General features: G+C 35.3%; 2 protein-coding genes and 1 long non-coding RNA gene across 3 annotated transcripts in view; 1 reads left to right on the top strand and 2 right to left on the bottom strand.

Moving 5' to 3' along the window:
* LOC121726052 overlaps window positions 1-23812 on the bottom strand; it is a 31898-nt gene extending 8086 nt beyond the window's left edge. Inside the window, exons 1-2 of the mRNA XM_042113270.1 lie at window positions 23667-23812; window positions 22544-22679 (exon numbers count right to left, since the gene is read on the bottom strand). Coding sequence (XP_041969204.1) covers window positions 22544-22674 — 131 coding nt within the window. The 5' untranslated portion in view covers window positions 22675-22679; window positions 23667-23812. The remainder of the gene's footprint in view (window positions 1-22543; window positions 22680-23666) is intronic.
* LOC121726481 lies at window positions 4852-9434 on the top strand. The gene is made up of 2 exons (XM_042113872.1): window positions 4852-5471; window positions 5519-9434. The coding sequence occupies exon 2, from the start codon at window positions 8126-8128 to the stop codon at window positions 9314-9316; it is 1191 nt and encodes a 396-aa protein (XP_041969806.1). The 5' UTR covers window positions 4852-5471; window positions 5519-8125; the 3' UTR covers window positions 9317-9434.
* LOC121726484 lies at window positions 7361-12229 on the bottom strand. The gene is made up of 2 exons (XR_006035539.1): window positions 12069-12229; window positions 7361-7393 (listed from the first exon to the last, which is right to left on the bottom strand). It is a non-coding gene; the product is annotated as an uncharacterized LOC121726484 (long non-coding RNA).

The raw sequence follows: 23812 nt of genomic DNA, 5'->3' as shown, positions 1-23812 counted from the left end.
TGAAAGCTAAGAAGTTTTTACAACGCCACGCGAATATCTTCTCCAGTCAGGAAGGCGACCTTGGAAGAACGTCGATGGTTAGGCACAGGATAGATACCGGAAGCGAGAACCCAATTCGTCAACGAGCAAGACGGATACCCATTGCAAAGGAAAAAGAAGTTGAAGGCCTTTTGGAGGACATGAGAAGGCATAAGATTATTGAACCGTCTGCGAGTCCGTGGTGCTCACCGGTTGTATTAGTGAAGAAGAAAGATGGCAGCACAAGATTTTGTGTGGACTACAGACGTCTCAATGATGTCACCAAGAAGGACAGTTATCCATTACCTCGAATCGACGACACTCTGGATACCTTGAGTGGCATGAAATGGTTCTCGACCCTGGACCTGAAATCTGGATACTGGCAGGTGGAAATTCATCCAAAAGACAAAGAGAAGACAGCTTTTTCCACCGGTAAAGGTTTATGGCAGTTTAACGTCATGCCCTTTGGATTGTGCAACGTACCTGCCACATTTGAGCGACTCATGGAGTGTGTACTGGCAGGCCTAGTTGGAGAGGTTTGCTTAGTCTACTTAGATGACGTCATCATTGTTGGCCGTGACTTCGAGGACCATTTGCGAAACTTAGAACGAGTTTTCGCCAAAATAGAGGGGGCCAAGTTAAAGTTGAATCCGAAAAAGTGTCGTTTATTCAGGAGTAAGGTCAACTATCTCGGCCACGTTATCTCCAGTGATGGAATCCAGACGGACCCGGAGAAACTGGAAGCAGTTCAAAATTGGCCAACACCTAAGAACAAAACCGAAGTGCGGGCATTTCTCGGCCTATGCTCCTACTACAGGCGTTTTGTTAAGGGATTCTCAGAGTTAGCCAAGCCATTGCATCGGCTGACAGAGGATAAACGACAGTTTATTTGGGACGAGACTTCTGAAGATTCTTTTCAGAAACTGAAGAAACATCTCTGTGAAACACCAATCCTGGGGTATCCACAACCTGAAGGTCAGTTTATAGTCGACACGGACGCAAGCAACACGGCCATTGGAGGGGTATTATCTCAAAAACAGGGTGAAAGAGAAGTTGTAATTGCATATTTCAGCAAATCTTTATCTAAGCCAGAGAGAAACTACTGTGTGACAAGAAGAGAACTCTTGGCTGTCGTAAAGACGCTTCAACATTTCAGCAAGTATCTCATTGGCAGACAGTTTTTGAGATGACTTCAAGACCGAACACCGCAGCGGAAAGTCGCATGGGAATGCCGACGCACTCTCACGAAGGCCGTGTTCAGAAGACTGCAAACATTGTGTTAAGCAGGGATCTAATGAAGTAAAACAAGTCCTTTGGGTCCATGGGAGAATGATGCTATGAGAGAGGCTCAAGAAAGAGATGACGACCTTCGACACATCATCACATGGAAGAAACGGGGTGACGTAAAGCCAATCTGGAGTGAGGTTGCACCCACTGGCGCTGTCACTAAGGCGTACTGGGCGCAATGGGACAGTCTGATTCTTCAAAACGGAATACTTTACCGGAAATGGGAGAAGACTAACGGCAGATAGTTGTCCCAAGAACGAGAGTACCGGATGTTCTCCGTGAAATACACGATGGCGTATCAGGAGGTCATCTAGGTGTTAAGAGGACGTTAACAAAAGTGCGAGAACGATTCTACTGGTTGCATTGTCGAGATGATGTACAGGATTGGTGCCGCAAATGCACTACTTGCCCTGCAGTGAAGGGACCACAGACCCGGAGCCGTGGGAACCTGCGGTTGCATAACATTGGCGCACCGTGGGAACGAATTGCAGTTGACGTAGCTGGGCCATTTCCCGTGACGGAATCGGGAAACAAGTATTTTATGGTCGTCATGGATTACTTCACCAAATGGCCCGAAGTGTTCGCTATACCAAACCAAGAAGCTACAACAGTCGCTTCTAAATTAGTCGAAGAAGTGATATCTCGGTTTGGTGTGCCTCTGGAAATCCATTCTGATCAGGACAGGAATTTCGAATCGCAGGTCTTCCAGGAAGTGTGCAGAATTTTGGGAATGCATAAAACGAGGACCACCGCGTACCATCCACAGCCTGATGGAATGGTTGAGAGATTTAACCAGACCCTTGAGAGGCATTTGGCGAAATTGGTAGATGACAAACAAAAGGACTGGGACAAGTATATACCGCTCTTCCTTCTGTCGTACCGTACCGCCGAGCATGAGAGCATAAAAGCTACCCCGGCGTATGTCAATTACGGTAGAGAACTGCGAGTACCAGTAGACCTCTTGACAGGAGGGTCACCGGAGGAACCGAAGACCGTACAAGACTATGTCTGCGATTTAAGGGAAAAGATGCGCTATATACACGCCATGGTTCGGGAAAATGGGTTACAGTCAAGTGAGAACATGAAGACCAGATACGATCGGAAATCGAACACGAGCGGCTTCGAAGAAGGGTCACTGGTGTGGCTGCATAACCCAACTCGCCGAAAAGGCAAATCTCCAAAGTTGCAGACCAAGTGGGACGGCCCATACAAAGTGGTTACCCGATTGAATGATGTGACTTACAGGATTCAAAAGCAACCAAGAGGGACATTCAAAGTGGTACACATAGACCGTCTGGCGCGTTACCATGGCAGTAACAATGATGCTCGGGACGAGCATCTCTAAGAGGGGAGTAGTGTTACGGTACATGGTATACGGACACGTGGTGCCATCTAGTGACAAACCAGCGAAACTTACCGAGGGAGCACAGGCAACATAAATCCCCTACTCAATACTAGATGGCATGAGGTGCGCAAGTACATACTCGAACCTTCTAGAAAGGTCCAATGTTTGTTTACGTGTTTACCGTTTATTTGTTGCGTGTTTACGTGTTTTAATTTAGACCTTATGATTGAGTCCATAAGGTCTAAATTAAATTTGCCAAAAAATTCAACTTACTGCACTTATCGTAAGGACGGCAGTTTTATTGTGGTACATGCTCGAGTCGGATCGAGTGATGACATCGCCTAAAAAAAAAAGAGTTTGGTATCAAAATGGGGGTTTTCGACCATGCCCGATCGATATACGCGATCCGTTTTTGCGTATTTGCACTAGTTCCAAAGTTAGCTTTTGTGTTTAACCCTCATTATCTACTAACACCACGCTCCATTGTTCCTTAACAATTACAATCGCTACTTATTGCATTGTTATGCTCGCCTCGGTGTCCTATTGTTCTTAATGACTATCGGCTTATCGCTTACGTCACCTTGCTTTCTTACAAGATTTTAAATAAGTAAACAAAACTTGATAAATTTTTCATAACATTTCTTTTATTTAATTAAAACATCTAATAATAATAACTCTCATAGTAGTATATTTTCTTGCATTGTGAATCACTATTCATATATAGTTCCCCTCGGTATCTAATGAATATTGACAATGCATTCCTGCTAATAATATTTTGCTGTGTCGCAATCCTTGTAAACAACATTCCAAAGTATTGTTTTAACAATATAATTAAAGCTAAGGTTAAAATAAAACTTTGGTTTACTTTCAAACAAATTATTTATTTCGTATTACATACAACAGTTCATAAAACAAGATTCAAACATTTTATTCAAAAACATATCATTTTTAAGTGTGTCACAGCCAAATTCAGTCTGAAACTCTGACAATGACTTGTTATGAAACTTGTATAACAAGTACATTAAACAGTACTCTCCACACACAGAAGTCCAATCGTTTTGTAACCTGATAGTATTATAACGCCATTTCCTTGCATTTCTATTCAAAAACATTTTGTGCATTCCCGTAGGGAAGCGACCATATGTATCAAAATATTCACCGATGCCATGTTTGTCTATGTGAATGGCTACCCAGTGAGATCCTGGTTTTGAGTCCGGGTCCAAATTGCTTATAAAATATGTAGGAGTCGTTATATGCATTGGCAATCGATTCGCGGCATATACGCTATTTTTTAGACTTGGATGAATCTTTTTTAAGTATGATTTTAGTTGTAAAGTATCCATAATCCGTTAAAAAAGACTTATTCATTCACTCTATCATACGATTCACACGCAAGTGAAATAAATAAGGTAAGACATTCTTATTTAACATGCAATTGACTGGGGTTTTTAATATTCATAACTTAGATATTTAACTCAATGATCATAAAAAATGCACAATTAAATTGGGATATTGTATTTATAACACGGTCGCATTCACTTGACGTATGGTTTGATAATGTCATTATGGAGCGGACATGTTATTGCATTCCAACGATACATCAAGTTAATTTGTCTGCGTCATACACAAGAGGAACCGCATATTTTTTAACTTTAAATTAAGTATTTTGGGTTCTTAGAACTAGATAATGTGCAATGGTTATTTAAACTAGATAGTTAATGGTTTACGTGATAAGCTAATGCGTTTACTAACTACATCAGTGGTGCCCAACCGGTAGCTCACGGGTACCTGGTAGCCCACGGCCTGTTATCTAGGCGCCTATGGGTCAAAAAATAAATAAATGTGCGTGTCTTATCGGGATTTTCAAAATAGTCCTTGGAGCAATACCAGTTGGGCACCACTGATCTACAGTGACTAATAGTTGTGTTTGATAGTATATAAGAGATAAATAATCTTTAGAACGATACATTTAAGTGCAGTACAGTGAAGCTACTGTTTAAAACTATTACAGTTTATACTCAGTGTCTGTGAATTTTAGTGTTCATAAATATGGAGGTAAGATATCTTTATTTATTTTTCTTTGTTTCATATGACTTATGTATTTTTTAATTTTAGTATTCTAACAGTTATTTTAATTAATTTTACAGAACAATTTTGAAGAAAATACTCACAAAGCCTTCTACTTCACATCTCCTGTGCAAAAGAATGGAAGCACAGCATTCGTCTCTACCAATGTAGACGATGAACAAAATTCCTCGTATTTAATAAAAATTGAGGTTTACGATTTGAAGAAAATATCAAAGATCCCCACGAATGAACATTGGAAAAATACCGAAACCAGAATCAAATTATACACTTCTAAAACAAACAAAAACTTTGAACCCATTCAAAGATTAATTTTTGATTTAACAAAAGAGATTTGTACAACTGAAAATTGCAAAAAATATAATTTTAACAATAACTAAGTTATTATATTGTTCTATTCAAGATTATTAGCTATTTAGTTTTAAATGATCATTAACTAAAAAGGGTTTGTTAATGTATTTTTACCTGTGCTTTCCTACAAATACTCTATAAATTGTATAAATGTCATCAGTTGGACTACGATATTTTAAAGGATAAGATCTGACTATTTTACCTTCATAAAAAGATGGGTTCGTGCACGAGTATTTTTTTTGAGTCACAAATTGATGAAATTCAGGAAGACATAGAATCAATTCGATTGTTTAAGGAAATTGAAGAAGCTGATTTGTTCTCACATTGTTTCCTTGAATATTTTGTTGATAGTCAACATGTAGCTTTTTATTTATACATCAAAGAAGTATCTTTACAATTTATTGTAACTAACAATTTTCTACTTTGTTTTAGTCAACCACAACTACAAGCTGGCGGGTCACTAAAAAGGAAGTCTGAAAGTGGGAACACCTCAGAATATCATAAACGTCAAAAAATGGAAAAAACAACATCAACTTCGTTTCGCACATCCGGAGAATTTTGTACTGGAGCAGCATCAACTTCGGGTATAGTAACGGAAGGATCCCATAATGCCGTTGCTTCATATCTGGATAATATACTCACAAAGCCCCACGCAGGTACCAATTCAGATGATGTTTTTTGTAGCGCTTGTCAAAAATAAGTACGTAGACGGTATTATACAAATCATTTAAAAAGCAACGTTCACAAAAACAATGTTCTTAGAATGGAGGGTTCGCTAAAAAATGTTTCCGTAATTGAATCTGCTTTCGGTCAAAGAATTATCACGTATAGAATTTGTAATAAATCTAATCAAACTTTTGAAACAACTTTCCAAACCCCTGAAATATTTATGAATTCTATCAAAAACGTTATATTTCAATTAATTGAACGTTCAATTGTAACTCATAACATTTTTAAAGTAAATTTTATTTTACATGCTGAATTCATTCAACAAAGCAAAAATGATGTACATAATACTTTTGATTTTCAAACTAGTAATTTTATAATTTTTCGCGGAGATGACCTAGATATCTTTTTTGCGTCACTTAGTAACACTTTAACGAATAAAGTAAGTAGTTTTGAAAAAAAAGACAGCGGATGGAGTCTTAAAGAAATTATAAGCTTAGACATGAATGTTAATAAGTTTAATCCCCTTCGTGGTACTTCTTATATTGATTTACCTCATGATATTAAAGCAAAGAAGGCTGTTGTTAATGTACAAAATGCTGACTATATGTGTTTTAAGTGGGCATTGCTCTAAGCTTTATACCCAGTCAACAATAATGTTGGACGAGTAACTTCATACAGTGCACATGTAGATAAATTAAAGTTTGATGGTTTATCTTTTCCAATGAAATTAACCGATATCCATAGAGTTGAAAATTTAAATAACATAAGTATCAACGTTTATGGATTAGAATTTAATAGAGACACTAAGCAAAATTGTATTGTAGGTCCATTGTATTTTACCAAAAGCCGCAAAAGCGTACACATAAACTTATTATACATAACAAATGGTACAAATAGTCACTACTGTTATATAAAGAATTTATCACGTTTGGTAAGCAAACAACTTTCAAACCAACGTCATTCGGTTTACATTTGTGACGGGTGTTTGTTATATTTTCCTACAAATGAGAGATTATCAAATCACCAACAAAATGATTGCTCTCCCATGTTGCTATCGAATTGCCAAGTAGTCAGAAAAAAATTAAAAATTGGTTTGCAAAACCAACATCCAACGATAGAGTCAAGTTTGACCACTTTGAAAGAAAATTAAAAATTCAGTTTGTAATTTATGCAGATTTTGAAGCTTTTTTAAACCCAATAAATTCATGTACCAATGATCCATCTAGGTCCTATACTAATATCATTCATAAACATGAACCTTATAGTTTTGGATATTATTTAAAGTGTTCTTATGATGATAATTTATCAAAATATGAATTTTACAGCGGGTCAAATTGTGTACAAATCTTTATGGATAGATTATATATGGATATACGATCAATTTGTAGTAAAAATAACTTTCAGAAAGCTCCTAATACTCTGACTAATAAAGATAAAAACAAAATTGATAATTGTTCCGTTTGTCATATTTGTGAAACTGGTTTAGACAAAAATAGAAGTTTAGACTTTGACTGGTATACAGGAAATTTCAGAGGTGTTGCACATGAACTTTGCACGAAAAAGTTTAGAGCACCAAATTTCGTTCCAGTATTTTTTCATAATTTAAGTCACTATGATGCACATTTTATAGTTCATGCACTTAACACCGCCGAGGGACAAGTCGATTTAATACCTCAAAACAAAGACAGATACATTTCTTTTACTAAAACCTTGTTTATTAACAATCAAATGTTTAAATTGAGATTTGTCGATTCGTTAAAAATTTTTCTTGTAGTCTTGATCAACTAACTAAAAATCTTAAGAATGAAACACTAAAAAAAAATTTTCCCAACAACGAAGATTTTATACGTCTTAAGAAAAAAGGTATTTATTCCTATGAATTTATGACATCCAATGAAAGTTTAAAACTAACATCATTACCCAGCCAAGAACATTTCTATAGCACACTCACAGATTTAAATGTTTCTGATGATGATTACCATCATGCACAAGATGTTTGGAACCACTTCAAATGTTCAAACATGCTAGATTATTCTAATTTATACCAAAAAACTGATGTATTACTTTTAACCGACATATTTGAAAATTTTAGGGATCTTTGCATTAATACGTACAATTTAGATCCAGCATATTATTATACTGCACCTGGTTTAAGTTGGGATGCCATGTTAAAGTACACTAAAATAGAATTAGAGTTGTTAACAGACTTTGATAAAATAGCATTTATCAGGGGCAGGTATCCGAGGTGGCGTATCGCAATGTAGTAATAGATATGCCAAGGCAAATAATCAGTATTTGAATAGTTATGATGAAACAAAACCTAAATCTTTTCTAGCATACTTTGATGCTAATAATCTTTATGGTTGGGCAATGTCACAACATCGTCCTGTGGGAGGGTTTGAGTGGGTAGATCCTAACACCAACTTTGATATTCCTGATACATCTGAATATGGTTTCATTTTGGAAGTTGATTTAAAGTATCCTGATGAACTTCACGATTTACACTCTGATTTACCTCTTTGTCCTGAAAATATTTGTGTAGGTGATACGAAAAATAAAAAATTAGTTCCAAATTTAAACAATAAAACAAAATATAAAATTCACTACAGAAATTTAAAGCAATGTCTAAAGTTAGGTATTAAACTACAAAAAGTTCACAGAATTTTAAAATTCAATCAAAGTCCTTGGCTGCAAAAGTACATTAATTTAAACACACAACTTAGAACGAAGGCAACTTCAGATTTTGAAAAAGATTTTTACAAACTTATGAATAATTCAGTTTTTGGTAAAACAATGGAAAATATTGAAAAAAGAGTTAACGTAAAACTTTTACCACATTGGGAAAATCGGGGTAAGTCTCTAGGGGCACAAGATTTGATAGCCAAACTAGAATTCCACAGTCTATCAATATTTTCAGAAAATTTAGTAGCAATTCAATTACGGAAAACAAAGATTTTACATGATAAACCCATTTATCTAGGATTCTGTATATTAGATATTTCAAAAACACTTATGTACGAATTTCATTATGATTACATTTTAAAAAAGTTTGGTGGAAATACAAAATTATTGTACACTGATACTGATAGTTTTATATATCAATTTTTTACTGATAATTTATATGAAGATCTCAAACCTGATTTAATGGGCAGGTTCGATACATCTGATTATCCTCCCAACAACTTATTCAGTTACCCTAGAATAAACATAAAAAAGTTAGGATATTTTAAAGATGAAAATAACGGTGATATTATAGAGGAATTTGTAGGACTTCGATCAAAAATGTATGCATTTACAGTAGGTGAAAAATTTGTTGCAAAAGCCAAAGGTGTGAACAAAAGTGTTACAAAAAAGTTGGAATTAGAAAATTATAAATCTTGTATTTTTAATAAAAATATTCAACACCATAGCATGTATAGATTTAGATCGATTAAACACACAATATTTACTCAAGAAATAAATAAATCTTCTTTGTCATATCAGGATACCAAGCGCTACATTTTACCAAATCAAATTGATACATTGGCGTGGGACCATTTCAAATTAAAAAAACTACTATAGGTATAAAGTTTGTTTAGTTGATAATATTTTAAGATTTTTTTGTATTTTATTTTGTAATTTAATTATACGATTTTAATGATTTTTTTAAATTATTTTTAGAAGTATTTACCATGTTTTCTTACCCGCCATTTTTTGTAATGTTAAGTTTAAGAACTAATAAAACAGTTTTAAAAACGAAAAAAATTTATTGTTTTCTTGTATCCCGTCTAATACAAATGTAAAGAAAAAAAAATGAAACATTTTATTCATCCATTCACTGCAATAGTTGCGGGGCCTAGTGGTTGTGGGAAATCAAATTTTGTTACAACATTTATTAATAATGTGGAAGAAATATGTAACACATCTTTTGCTCAAGTAACGTGGTGTTTTGATGAAATGCAACCATTATACAATTTAAAAAATGTTAACTACTTTCAAGGATTACCTGACTTAAACATGTTTGATGATAAGAGGCTAATTTGATTATAATAGATGATCTCATGAGAGAATCTGATGGTCGGATTGTAGATATATTTACAAAAGGTAGTCACCATAGAAATTTAAGCGTATTTTATATAACTCAAAATCTTTTTCATCAAGGAAAAGGTCGAAGAGATATTTCTCTAAATTCGAGTTACATAATTTATTTTAAAAACCCTCGTGACAAAACTCAAATTCGATACTTAGCACGCCAAGTCTCTCCAGATAATGTAAAATTTGTTCAAGAAGCTTATAAAGATGCTACAACAGAAGCACATGGTTATTTAATGATAGATCTTAAACAAAATACCAATGACATGTTTCGTTTTAAGACTAATATTTTCCCCGCTGACAATAACTGTTCAGTTTATGTACCGAAAAGAGGGTTTAAATACGACAAGAACTTGCAAAGTCATATCATTTATAAATAATGCTTGGAAGCTTAAAGACGCATAAAGACCTACTCATCGCTTTGCAAACATTTAAACCAAAGTATCAAAAAGCTTTATTAAAATCATGTGATGAAGAAGAAATAAATTGTTTATGTGAATGTGTTCATAATGTGCTACAAGGGAAAGTACCATTAAAGGAAAAGGATAAAAAATCTTTAAAACAATATACAGTGTGTAACAAAAATAAGTGATAATACTTTAGGGTGTGTACGTGTTCCTTGTAGAGAGTTCACTGTGAAAGTAGCAGCTCTGAAAGACGAAAATTTTTTTTCACTTTTGTATGGGCAAGGACCCGAGCGTCACGAGTTTCCCCATACAAAAGTGAAAAAAAAAATTGGTCTTTCAGCGCTGCTACTTTTACAGTGAACTCTCTACAAGGAACACGTACACACCCTTAAGTATTATCACTTGTTTTTGTTACACCCTGTATATAGATACTCCGCAAACTTGTTCGTAAGATTACAACCAAAGTAAGAAAAAATATAATTGCTCAAAAAGGTGGTGCATTTCTACCTATCATTTTAGGTTCTATATTAAGTGGGTTAGTCAGCGGTCTTGTTTAAAATGGAACACACTAAGAAAATGTTACTGATAGAGCCAAGTTTGATTGATAAAATAAATGGAAGAAATGAGAGTCATGAAAATCCTAAATCACGATTAGATACTGAAATGCAAAATATTCTTGACAGTAAAGATGATGACAGAAAAAAAAGGATTTTATACTTACAAACATTACAAAGGTATTTGCACTTCACCGGTGAGGATCGTCAACCTTATCAACTTCCAATAATAACTTCAAATAATGATTTACCTGAAACACTTTTGAAAAAAGAACATGATAAAAGTAGTGATTCAAACAATAAGGAACCTATTGTTGATCAGACATTGAATAAAGAAGTTGGACCCAAAGAAAGTGACATTATTCAAAATAAATGTAAATACTCCGAAAAACAAATATTAAGTTTAATACCTAAATCTTACACTAAAAAAGGTGAGTCATTGTTAGATTTCTTATTGACAAGACAAAACAAAGTACACTGGGATGATGATGGTACAGTTCTCGTGGATAATAATAAAATAACTGGCAGCAATATTATAGATTTAGTCAATGATTCTTTAAGACCATTAAAAAAAAGTGATCCAATAGGCTGGGAAAAATTTGCTAAAGCTTTGAAGGATATAAAAGTGCCACTCACTTATATTGGTAATCCAAAGAGAAACGAGTATATTAATCAACTTCGACTGAAATCTTCTGAAGAAACATCAGGTGACGAAAAATATTCTACTCCTACATCTGAACACAAGTATTTAAGGAAAATAAAAAAGAAAATTGATTGGGAAAAATGGACCCCCTACTAGAGATTAACAATATTTATTATGACGCATCACACCCTGCAGGTTATAGCAGTAATGAAAAACTTGCAAAAGCTATGTCAGGTAAAATGAATAAAAATGAAGTCAAGAAATGGTTACAATCTCAAGAAACATACACACTTCACAAACCAGTTTATAAAAAGTTTCCTCGGAACAAATATATTGTATCTGATATTAATAAACTGTGGCAAGCAGATTTAAGTGACATGAGAACTTATAGTAAATATAATGATGGCTATAATTATATATTGTGTGTTATTGATGTATTTAGTAAGTTTGCTTATGCTAGACCCATGAAAAATAAAAATTCTTTGACAACCAAAACTTGTTTTGAGAGTATTTTTGAGGAAGCTAATGTTGTCCCTACCCACTTACAGTCTGATAAGGGTACTGAGTTTGTTTCCAAAGATGTTCGTCAATATTTTAAGAGTAAAAATATAAATTATTACACGACAAATAATCCTGACATTAAGCGCTCGCTAAACGGTAATTCTGCATTACATGCATTACGTGCTGTTATGCACGTTATCGTGTATTGTAGTGAATGATGCGAATTACATGCAAACTACGTGCTGTACAACGTGCTGTACATTGAATTACAACTTCTTTAATTTTTCAGCACGACATGCGTAACGTGCTGTAATGCACGCATGATCGTTTATTGTAGTGAATGACGCGAATGACATGCAAACTACGTGCTGTACGCCTGTACATTGATTGAAAAGTTGTTTAATTTTTCGTCATGCAATATGTGCATCAATGCCCGCTGCATTGCGCGATCGGCATGTCATGGGACAACTCAGTTCCAGGGTGGTGCTTCCGAACACTTAAAAACATTATGCGTTTCTTTGAACGAAGCATACAAACTGTTAATGTGCGCAAAATTAATTAATATTTTGCTATCTATACTAATCTATACTAATAACATAAATGCGAAAGTATCTCTGTCTGTCTGTCTGTCTGCCTGTCTCGCTTTCACGTTAAAACTACCGAACCGATCGTAATGATTTTTTTTTATGAAATAAGGGGGCAAACGAGCAAACGGGTGCACCTGATGGAAAGCAACTTCCGTCGCCCATGGACACTCGCAGCATCAGAAGAGCTGCAAGTGCGTTGCCGGCCTTTTAAGAGGGAATAGGGTAATAGGGGAGGGTAGGGAAGGGAAGGGAAGGGAATAGTTGAGGGTAGGGAAGGGAATAGGGTAGGGGTTAGGGGATTGGGCCTCCGGTAAACTCACTCACTCGGCGAAACACAGCGCAAGCGCTGTTTCACGTCGGTTTTCTGTGAGAACGTGGTATTTATCCGGTCGAGCCGGCCCATTCGTGCCGAAGCATGGCTCTCCCACGTATACAGATAGTCTAAAGCCTGAGAAAGGACATAGGCTACTTTTTTACTGGAAAAAATGGTTGTAAGGGGGTGAAAATGCGTAAATTTGTTCAAATTAAGTTAGTTCCAAAAATTCATAATAGATGGCGCCGTGCGTCTTCTACATCGCGCTGACGCTTGCTCAGACTTCTTTCTATAAGACGTGGTATCATCTGGTGTTCAAGTTTCGATTTTTTTCGATTATTCGACGTTATATTTAACCTTAAACCTATCAATGAATGAGTTTATGGGTAAAGTTGTGTAATTGGGGGGCTAAGCTTTATTTGGCATAAAATATAAAGTTTAATTTTAAAAAATGAAATATTATGTGCACACTGCACAGCTGTTTTGATTTAAGGGGTACCAGGGTTTTTTTATAAAAGCTTTTGACACCAATTTTGTTGACATCGCGCGCTATAGACTTCAGTCCACGCGGACGAAGTCTCGGGCAACAGCTAGTAATATAATATTTTATTGCTAATAAATAACTTTTGGACGAATATAGGCTGATATAATGATGATGATGATGAAATAACTTTTTCAATTTAATTTATACAAAAAACGTCGGTAAGTATTTACAAGAACGTATCGTGGTGTCCGTGGTCCAGTGGTTTAGCGTGGTCGTGGGTTTGATTCCCGCGTTGGAAACAATATGTTATTTCCAAGTTTGGTTAAGACAATGCATGCTGATCACCTAATCGTCTGACAAGTAATGATCCATGCGTCGGATGTGCATGACGTAAAAAGTCGGTCCTGCGCCTGATCTTTCGCCAGTCGTGTCGTTCTTCCGGCCCACTGGGTTATGAGAGTAAAAGGAATAGAGTATACCTACTCTTGTGTACTGTGCACACATTTGAGCACTATGAAATTACTCCTGTGGGATGGTTTCAATGAAACCGGCCACCGTCACCGAAACCGGTGTGGGAAACTGGAAATATTTGTACAATAATTTATGGTGCAATGAATAAGATAAAAAAGATTATCATCATAAAAAACTTGAGAGGTGTCAAGGGACACCCGGATGGAACGAAGTTCTAGTTTACATATTATTATACTAGTTTATTGTACTTTAACAATTATAGCAAAAATGCTATAGTTGTAAGCCGTGCGGTAGTGCTTGTTTCTCTCCCCCTCTCTCGCATTGAACAGTGTGGTGAAGCGACGTTTTTTTTTAGTGTTTTTATTACATAAGAAATAATACCTATCTAAACCCGGCTGTCCTTTGACACCTCTCAAGTTTTTTATGTTTATTTTACGTTATTATGCTGATATGCTGATAGATGTATAATTTCACTACAATATTTCACACATGAAATATTGTAGTGAAATTATACATCTATTCGAGGTAATTTTTTATATTTTTTTAAAAAATTTTGGCAGTTTAGAGTTTAGACTGAAATGTTTCTTAAAATGTTTAACCTAAATACTTTATCTATGAACATTTTTTTTTATGAAATAAGGGGGCAAACGAGCAAACTGGTCATCTGATGGAAAGCAACTTCCGTCGCCCATGGACACTCGCAGCATCAGAAAAGCTGCAAGTGCGTTGCCGGCCTTTTTAAAGAGGGAACAGGGTAATAGGGGAGGGTAAGGATGGAAAGGGAAGGGAATAGGGGAGGGTAGGGAAGGGAACAGGGTAGGGGATTGGGCCTCCGGTAAACTCACTCACTCGGCGAAACACAGCGCAAGCGCTGTTTCACGCCGGTTTTCTGTGAGAACGTGGTATTTCTCCGGTCGAGCCTGCCCATTCGTGCCGAAGCATGGCTCTCCCACGTATAAACCTAAACATAAATTAAAAAAATATAGTGTGTAACAAAAATAAGTGATAATACTTTAGGGTGTGTACATGCTCCTTGTACAGAGTTCACTGTGAAAGTAGCAGTGCTGAAAGACGAAAATTTTTTTTCACTTTTGTATGGGCAAGGGCCTGCGGGGCTAAAATGGTCGTTTTGAAGAATCATGATATGAATCATAATATGATTCATTTTTCTAAAATCGCAAAATGCAACTCTGCTTGCAATTCATTTCTGTATTTTTGTACTGAGCGTCACGAGTTTCCCCATGCAAAAGTGAAAAAAATTTTTGGTCTTTCAGCGCTGCCACTTTCACAGTGAACTCTCTACAAGGAACACATACACACCCTAAAGTATTATCACTTATTTTTGTTACACCCTGTATACTTATCGGATATAATATGTGTTTTTTTTCTTCTGTTCAGTGGGGCTAAAATGGTCACATTTAGCAATTCCTCTCAATCAATTCAGCAAATGAATTGTCAAAACTGTCAAACTGACAAATGTCAAATTAGTACAAATTACTAGACATGAATTGCAAGCAGACTTGCATTTTGCGATTTAAAAAAAAATGAATCATACTATGATTCATTATATGGTTCTCCAAAGCGACCATTTTAGCCCCGCTGAATTTCGAAATTTAATAATAGAATAGAGAAGGAGATAATTTTCCGAGCTCCACGCGATAACTTGTTTTCGCATTTCTTTTATTTTATTTTATTTTATTAGTTTATTAATTTACATTTTAGTTTTATTGTTCAATATAGTGTTTAAAACTATTAATGTAACTTCTTTCAATATAGCCACTGAAAAAATGATTAAAATCGATAGCCTATGATCCTTCACGTGGTCTACTTCTTATCTGTGCCAAATAACATAAAAATTGCTCCAGTAGTTCGCGAGATAAGCCCTTTCAAATAATTTCCCACGTTTTTTCCACATTCTCCTATTAGTCTTAGCGTGATAAAATATAGCCTATAGCCTTCCTCGATAAATGGGCTATCTAACGCTGAAAGAATTTTTCAAATCGGACCAGTAGTTCCTGAGATTAGCGCGTTCAAACAAACAAACAAACAAACTAACAAACTCTGCAGAATTATAATATTAGTTTAGATAAACTATTGAGAATAATTAAAATTTAGTATTTTTTTAATGAAATAAGGGGGCAAACGAGCAAACGGGTCACCTGATGGAAAGAAACTTCCGTCGCCCATGGACACTCGCAGCATCAGAAAAGCTGCAGGTGCGTTGCCGGCCTTTTAAGAGCGAATAGGGTAATAGGGGAGGGTAGGGATGGGAAGGGAAGGGAAAAGGGGAGGGTAGGGAAGGATAGGGTAGGGGATTGGGCCTCCGGTAAACTCACTCACTCGGCGAAACACAGCGCAAGCGCTGTTTCACGCCGGTTTTCTGTGAGAACGTGGTATTTCTCCGGTCGAGCCGGCCCATTCGTGCCGAAGCATGGCTCTCTCACTTATTTTTTTAGTTTAGTAAATAATATTATTATTATCCTCTTGAATTATCCTCCTGAATTATCATGCTGCATGATGAAAAATGAGCGTTCATCATGCAGCATGTAATTCACGTAAATGAATGGTCATGCTGAATTACCGTGTACGGGGTACTTTAAGGCTAGTATTGTAGAAAGATTTCAAAGAACACTTAAATCAAAAATGTGGCGCTATTTTACATATAAAAATACATACAGATATATAGATATATTACAAGATCTATTATATGCATATAACCATAGTTTTCATTCAAGTATTAAAATGTCTCCATGTGATGTAAGTTCTAGTAACATTATGACTGTTTGGAATAATTTGTATGCGAGAGAAAATAAAAGGTCACCACAAGATACCTTCTTACCAAAGTTTCACGTCGGTGATTATGTTAGAATCACAAAATATAAACATATATTCCAAAAGGGATATGAATCTAACTGGAGCGATGAAATCTTTATTATTTCGAGTGTCATCCCAAGATCACCATGGGTTGTATACACCTTGAGGGATTTGCAAAATGAAGACATAGAAGGTACTTTTATGAACGACAATTACAAAAAATTACACCTCCTAACCCTACTTCAGATTACAAAATAGATAAAATAATAACTTCTCGATATTCCGGTAGCAGACGGCAAGTGCTTGTCAAGTGGAAAGGTTATCCTGATAAATTTAATAGTTGGATTTTGGCATCTCATTTAAAACAGATATAATGAAAGGAAGTTTTTATCTAACGTTACTGAGCAACAGTTCAATACAATATTTTCCGGATAATATGACAACAAAGTTTTCAACAAAATTACCAAAATCAATTAAATTAGAAGGAGAATGGGTTGTCGGTGTTGTTGAATTTCAATATCCGTGTACAATGTTTACTGTTCAAGAACAAGAAAACATAGTCTATATTTCTAAGAATATGATAATGCCTAATGAAAAATATCCTTCTATTGTTCACTATAAAAAACACATTCCTGCAACCAACTATGATAATATTAATTACATTTTAAAAGCTTTAAATAATATAAGAGAAAATTTTACCTTTCGTTACGATGAAATATCTAAGTTTGTATCTGTGACAATCGCAGATGATTCATTGAAGTCCTTAACATTGTCACCTAAGTTAGGCATTCAATTAGGGTTTGAACCTAGTAGGAATTTGGTAGAAAAAACGTTTGGCAAACGCCCTGCAAACTTACATCTGGGACTTCCATCACAACTCTTTGTTTATTGTGATATAGTGGAACCACAGATTGTTGGAGATGTAATGACCTCTTTACTTAGAATTATACCACTAGACCCTTCAAAATATATATATGGAGCAAATAAGATGCATGTGTTTTCTCCCCCTCACTACTTACCAGTCATGCGCAGAGAATTTGATACAATTGAAATAGATATAAGATCAAGCACTGGCCAAAAGATACCATTCCAGTTTGGAACAGCGTGTATTAAACTGCACTTCAGAAAGTTATAAGTTATAATGCATCATCACAATAATATTATAAATTGCCCATATGAAAATTATTATACTCACCAAGCTGGTTCTGGAATAGGTGTAATATACAAAGGAGTTCCTTATCAACGTGGTCATGGTGTTGGAAGCTTTTTGGGAGGTTTGTTCCGATCCGTCCTACCTTTGCTTTCGAGTGGTGCTAAAGCAATAGGAAAAGAAGCTTTGAGTGCGGGTGTTGGATTCCTATCTGATATGGCGAAAGCACGACCCATGGATGAATCAATAAAATCACGACTTAAGGAAATTAGTTCAAATTTGAAAAGAAGGGCAGATCAAAAAATTGTTAAATTAAATATGTCTGGTACAGGCTATATAAATAAAAGAAAATGTCTTGGAGCAGTCATTCCTTCATCGAGTGCTAAAAGAAGAGGTGTTAAGAAAAGAAAGTCTACTCGTCAATATCAAGGAGATATATTTTCATAAATTGAAAAACAATGTCTTTCTTACATAGTCACTCTTGTGAATGTATAAAGTCTGAATTAGATTTATTTGCTTTACCATCAACACAAACAAGCATCGAAAATGGAATGTGGGTGCATTACAAACCGATATCATCTTTAGCCGACGATGGACCCATAGAATTTCAAGTTCCTGGAACTGGTGATGACTATATAGACTTATCCCATACACTCATTCATTTAAAAGCGAAAGTATTAAACGAAGATTCTTCAAAATTGACAGCCGTTCAACTGTTGTAGCACCTGTAAACAATTGGCTTCATTCAGTTTTTAGCCAACTCGATGTTTATTTGAATCAAAAATTAGTTTCACCTCCAAACAATACATATGCTTATCGAGCATACATTGAAACTCTTTTGAATTATTCACCCGACGCTAAACAATCTCATTTGACTTGTAGCCTTTGGTATGAAGATACTGCTGGTAAAATGGATTCAACCGATGAAAAAAATTCAGGTTTTACTACAAGACAAAAATTAGTTTCAGAAAGTAAGGAAGTTGAAATGATAGGACATCTCCATGGTGACATATTCAATCAATCTAAGTTTTTAATTAATGGTGTTGAGATGAATATTAAATTGGTTAGGTCACGTGAATCATTTAACCTCATGGCTGCAACAGATGACGTTAAATACAAAATAAACATTACAGATGCGACTCTCCTTGTTCGAAGGACAAAAATTAACCCTTCCGTCTTACTTGCCCATCAAAAAGTTTTAGCCACCACAACTGCAAAATATCCAATAACTCGAGCCGAAGTAAAAGTTCTAACGATACCGTCAGGGGTCCAGGGCAAGACATTAGACAATATATTTTTGGGTCAAGTACCTAAGAGATGTATAGTTGGATTTGTAAATAATTCAGCATTTAATGGTTGTTTGTCTAAAAATCCGTTCAATTTTGAGAACTATAAAATGAATTCCTTTTGTTTATATATTGACGGTCAGCAAATTCCTTCAAAAGCTTTACAACCATCTTTCGATAATAATATTTTTACTGCAACCTATCATACATTATTCTCAGGAACAGGAATACATTTTCTTAACGAAGGGAATTGTATATCTCACGATAAGTATTCGAAAGGTTATTGTTTGTTAGCATTTGATCTCACACCTGATTTATCAGCCAATTCTTCTGGTCATTGGAATCTTATTAGACATGGTAGTGTTAGATTAGAAGTTCGCTTTGAATCTGCTCTAACTCAAACGATAAATTGCGTTGTCTATGCAGAATTTGATAATGTTATTGAAATAGATAAAAATCGTAATGTAAACGTTGACTATAGTAGCTAAGAAATAAACATTGTATTATCTTTCTAAGTATTATTAAGTTCTTAATCTGTAATATGTTTTTAATGTTCAAATAAATGATTATTGTAAAGTTGTGCTTTCATTTTTATTAAAAACCCCAGTCAATTGCATGTTAAATAAGAATGTCTTACCTTATTTATTTCACTTGCGTGTGAATCGTATGATAGAGTGAATGAATAAGTCTTTTTTAACGGATTATGGATACTTTACAACTAAAATCATACTTAAAAAAGATTCATCCAAGTCTAAAAAATAGCGTATATGCCGCGAATCGATTGCCAATGCATATAACGACTCCTACATATCTTATAAGCAATTTGGACCCGGACTCAAAACCAGGATCTCACTGGGTAGCCATTCACATAGACAAACATGGCATCGGTGAATATTTTGATACATATGGTCGCTTCCCTACGGGAATGCACAAAATGTTTTTGAATAGAAATGCAAGGAAATGGCGTTATAATACTATCAGGTTACAAAATGATTGGACTTCTGTGTGTGGAGAGTACTGTTTAATGTACTTGTTATACAAGTTTCATAACAAGTCATTGTCAGAGTTTCAGACTGAATTTGGCTGTGGCACACTTAAAAATGATATGTTTTTGAATAAAATGTTTAAATCTTGTTTTATGAACTGTTGTATGTAATACGAAATAAATAATTTGTTTGAAAGGAAACCAAAGTTTTATTTTAACCTTAGCTTTAATTATATTGTTAAAACAATACTTTGGAATGTTGTTTACAAGGATTGCGACACAGCAAAATGTTATTAGCAGGAATGCATTGTCAATATTCATTAGATACCGAGGGGAACTATATATGAATAGTGATTCACAATGCAAGAAAACATACTACTATGAGAGTTATTATTATTACATGTTTTAATTAAATAAAAGAAATGTAATGAAAAATTTATCAAGTTTTGTTTACTTATTTAAAATCTTGTAAGAAAGCAAGGTGACGTAAGCGATAAGCCGATAGTCATTAAGAACAATAGGACACCGAGGCGAGCATAACAATGCAATAAGTAGCGATTGTAATTGTTAAGGAACAATGGAGCGTGGTGTTAGTAGATAATGAGGGTTAAACACAAAAGCTAACTTTGGAACTAGTGCAAATACGCAAAAACGGATCGCGTATATCGATCGAGCATGGTCGAAAACCCCCATTTTGATACCAAACTCTTTTTTTTTTTAGGCGATGTCATCACTCGATCCGACAAAAACTGATCGTGAAAGTTTGCGAGGCGCGAGCGGGGGGAGGGGTGGACCCAGAATAGTGATCCAGAACCTGTGAAAACACACTACTGCTACGACCTAGGACAGTGATAGTGCTTAGTGATTGGACCTAGTGATTAGTGTTTGGACTTAGTGCTAAGTGTTGTGACCTAGAGTTTAGTGCAGTGTTAATAAAGTCTTCAAGAGAGTCACCAGGGCTTTCTCTCCAAATCCTCGAACCCTAGCACGTAACAATATAAAGTTAATGCCGTACAAATCTAAAAGTTCATAGTGATAAAAAGGAACAAAAATATCAAATAAATAAAAACTTTATTTTGTGTTTATCATCTTTAAATATATAGAATTTTTCAAAAAAATTGTTGTTTTATTAGGGTTCCATACCCAAAGAGTGAAACGGGACCCTATTACTAAGAATTCGATGTCTGTCCGTCTGTCGGTCTCCAGGCTGTAACTCAAGAACGGTGATAGCTAAAGATTTGATATTTTCATAGATTATGTATTTCTGTTGCCGCTATAACAACAAATACTAAAAACAAAAGAAAATAAATATTTCAGGGGTGCTCTCACACAACAAACGTGATTTTTTTGCAATTTTTTGCTCGATATCAATAATGGCAACCTGAAATGTTCGCAAAATACTCAATTTTATTTATACTTTAATATTTAATTAAAAAAATTAATAAAAGAAATAATTAATCCCATACAAAAAACACAATTTTTGCCTATTTTTGCTCTATAATGGTACGGAACTTTGCTTAATCTGCATTAAAATGTACGGCATAATTTTTTTCTAATTAATTAATCTTAATACTATTTACAACAAGGGAAAAATGTAGAAAATTGCTATATTTTATTAATCTATGAATATTTGAAGTTTAAGTTTTGTATTTCTCTATAATTTTTTTAGCGCAGTTTCTTTTGAACGGCAATACTACAATAATTGTATTTTACAATATTATGTTAAAAATAAAGTTGCCGTACAGATTAAAATAATTTTACAGCTTTATAAATCAAATATACCATGAAATTAAAATGATTATTCAAATAGACAATAATTTTTGACGGCATTATTTTAATAGTACTTTTGAGTGCTAAAATAATGTTCGGAACCGAAGCCGTACTGTTTCATATCACCCCTCGGACCACTGAAAAAGAGGGGGTTGTAACCCTCGATTTTTTTCCATTGTCGCACTATTTTTGTTCGGCGTTGCGGAATAATTGATTCGAAGCTGTATTGAAACAGTAAGTTTCAACTTATGCCGTATAGAATCAAATGACCAAATTTACCATGAAAATTCACAGAAAATAAAATAAAAATACCGACTTAGTGGCGCATCATTTTTGTACGGCACTGCGGGCTATCTTATTATTTTTCATGTATCTATCGATGGTAAAAATGCCGTACAGAATCATATGACCAAAATGTACTCACCATACAATCTACATGCACTTTTGAATTCTCACAAGCACTCAGATTTTAATAACATCAATGTAAGTATATTTAACTGCCATCTGCCCCCCCTTATCGATTCGAATTACGAATAAAGAAAATAGTGGCGGGATTATAGGCCACTGACGTTTTAGAATTTGAGGCAACTAGCTCAATAGATGGCGCTCGAAAGGTACATATTTACTACATATTTACATAGCAAGCCATCGTCGATTTTAATATTTTCAGAAATAATGTGATCACGTGGTAAACTCGACATACCGTACCTACAGAGTAAGGATTAGCAGAGAGGCCATAACTTATTACTCACTGCAATGTCTTCGGATCCACAGTTATCTTGTCATTGTGTATGGTGATGAACTGGATATTATCAGTTACTCGGTGCTCATGATACCGACGGAAAAACCCCACGGGGGTCTTCCAACGACCCAGCTTCAGCATGGTTACTGTAAATATATGATAGCAGTTCTTTGTTATAAAACAAATTTTATAAAAAACATACTAATATAATAAATGCGAAAGTCTGTCAGTTACCTCTACACGAGCCGTAGAGCTGAACCGATTTAGATGCAATTTGGTATGGATTCGAAAGATAGGAAAGGGATAGATTTTGAACCAAATTGTCATGAAACTTATAGAGGTACTTTGGGTCTCGGGAAATGATATAGGATACTTTTATCTCGGGAAAATGTATGGTTCCCGTGCGATAAACGAATTACGGCGCAACGGACTTGCGGGCGTCATCTAGTAACTGATAAACTAGATTTTAGAAATTAAGTAAGTACTTCTACCTAATGTCTGATCCCTGTTTTCACCAACTATGAAAACAGGCATATTTTATACGTGGGAGAGCCATGCTTCGGCACGAATGGGCCGGCTCCACCGGAGAAATACCACGTTCTCACAGAAAACCGGCGTGAAACAGCGCTTGCGCTGTGTTTCGCCGAGTGAGTGAGTTTACCGGAGGCCCAATTCTCTTCCCTATCCTCCCCTATTCCCTTCCCTTCCGATCCCTACCCTCCCCTATTACCCTATTCCCTCTTAAAAGGCCGGCAACGCACCTGCAGCTCTTCTGATGCTGCGAGTGTCCATGGGCGACGGAAGTTGCTTTCCATCAGGTGACCTGTTTGCTCGTTTGCCCCCTTATTTCATAAAAAAAAACCAACCGCCTCCTAAAGCTAAGTGGTGCCCTAGCGGCCATTAAGGGTACATATCCTTCAAGATTTCACGAATTTTTGTGTGTCACGTTCGTCCTTAGGGCGTAAGAACTTTTGCAAAACATTACTTTTTTTTAATATTATGTTTGTTAATAATAGATAAATATCTATCCCGCAAAGATCGCTAGGGAACACTTTATAGCGTTAGGAGACCGTTGGTGAAAACAGGCATTAAGCTTATAAAACAAATTTTAAAAGATAATAATTTATACTTACAAAGACAAATTTCACCGATGTCGAGAGCGCCACAGTTCGCTCGCTACACAGCCACTACCACTGACTCAGACATTATAACGAGATAAAAAACCTCAATGATCGTATATATTTTATATTTTTACCGACCACAGAAAAATAATTCTCAG

The sequence above is a fragment of the Aricia agestis genome, chromosome 4, assembly GCF_905147365.1.
Source record: "Aricia agestis chromosome 4, ilAriAges1.1, whole genome shotgun sequence".
Lineage (NCBI taxonomy): Eukaryota > Metazoa > Arthropoda > Insecta > Lepidoptera > Lycaenidae > Aricia > Aricia agestis.
This window is presented reverse-complemented; position numbering and strand designations above follow the sequence as displayed.

Excerpts from the sequence above, each read along its gene's own strand:
- LOC121726481 (XM_042113872.1), top strand. The coding sequence starts at position 8,126 with ATGTCACAACATCGTCCTGTGGGAGGGTTTGAGTGGGTAGATCCTAAC.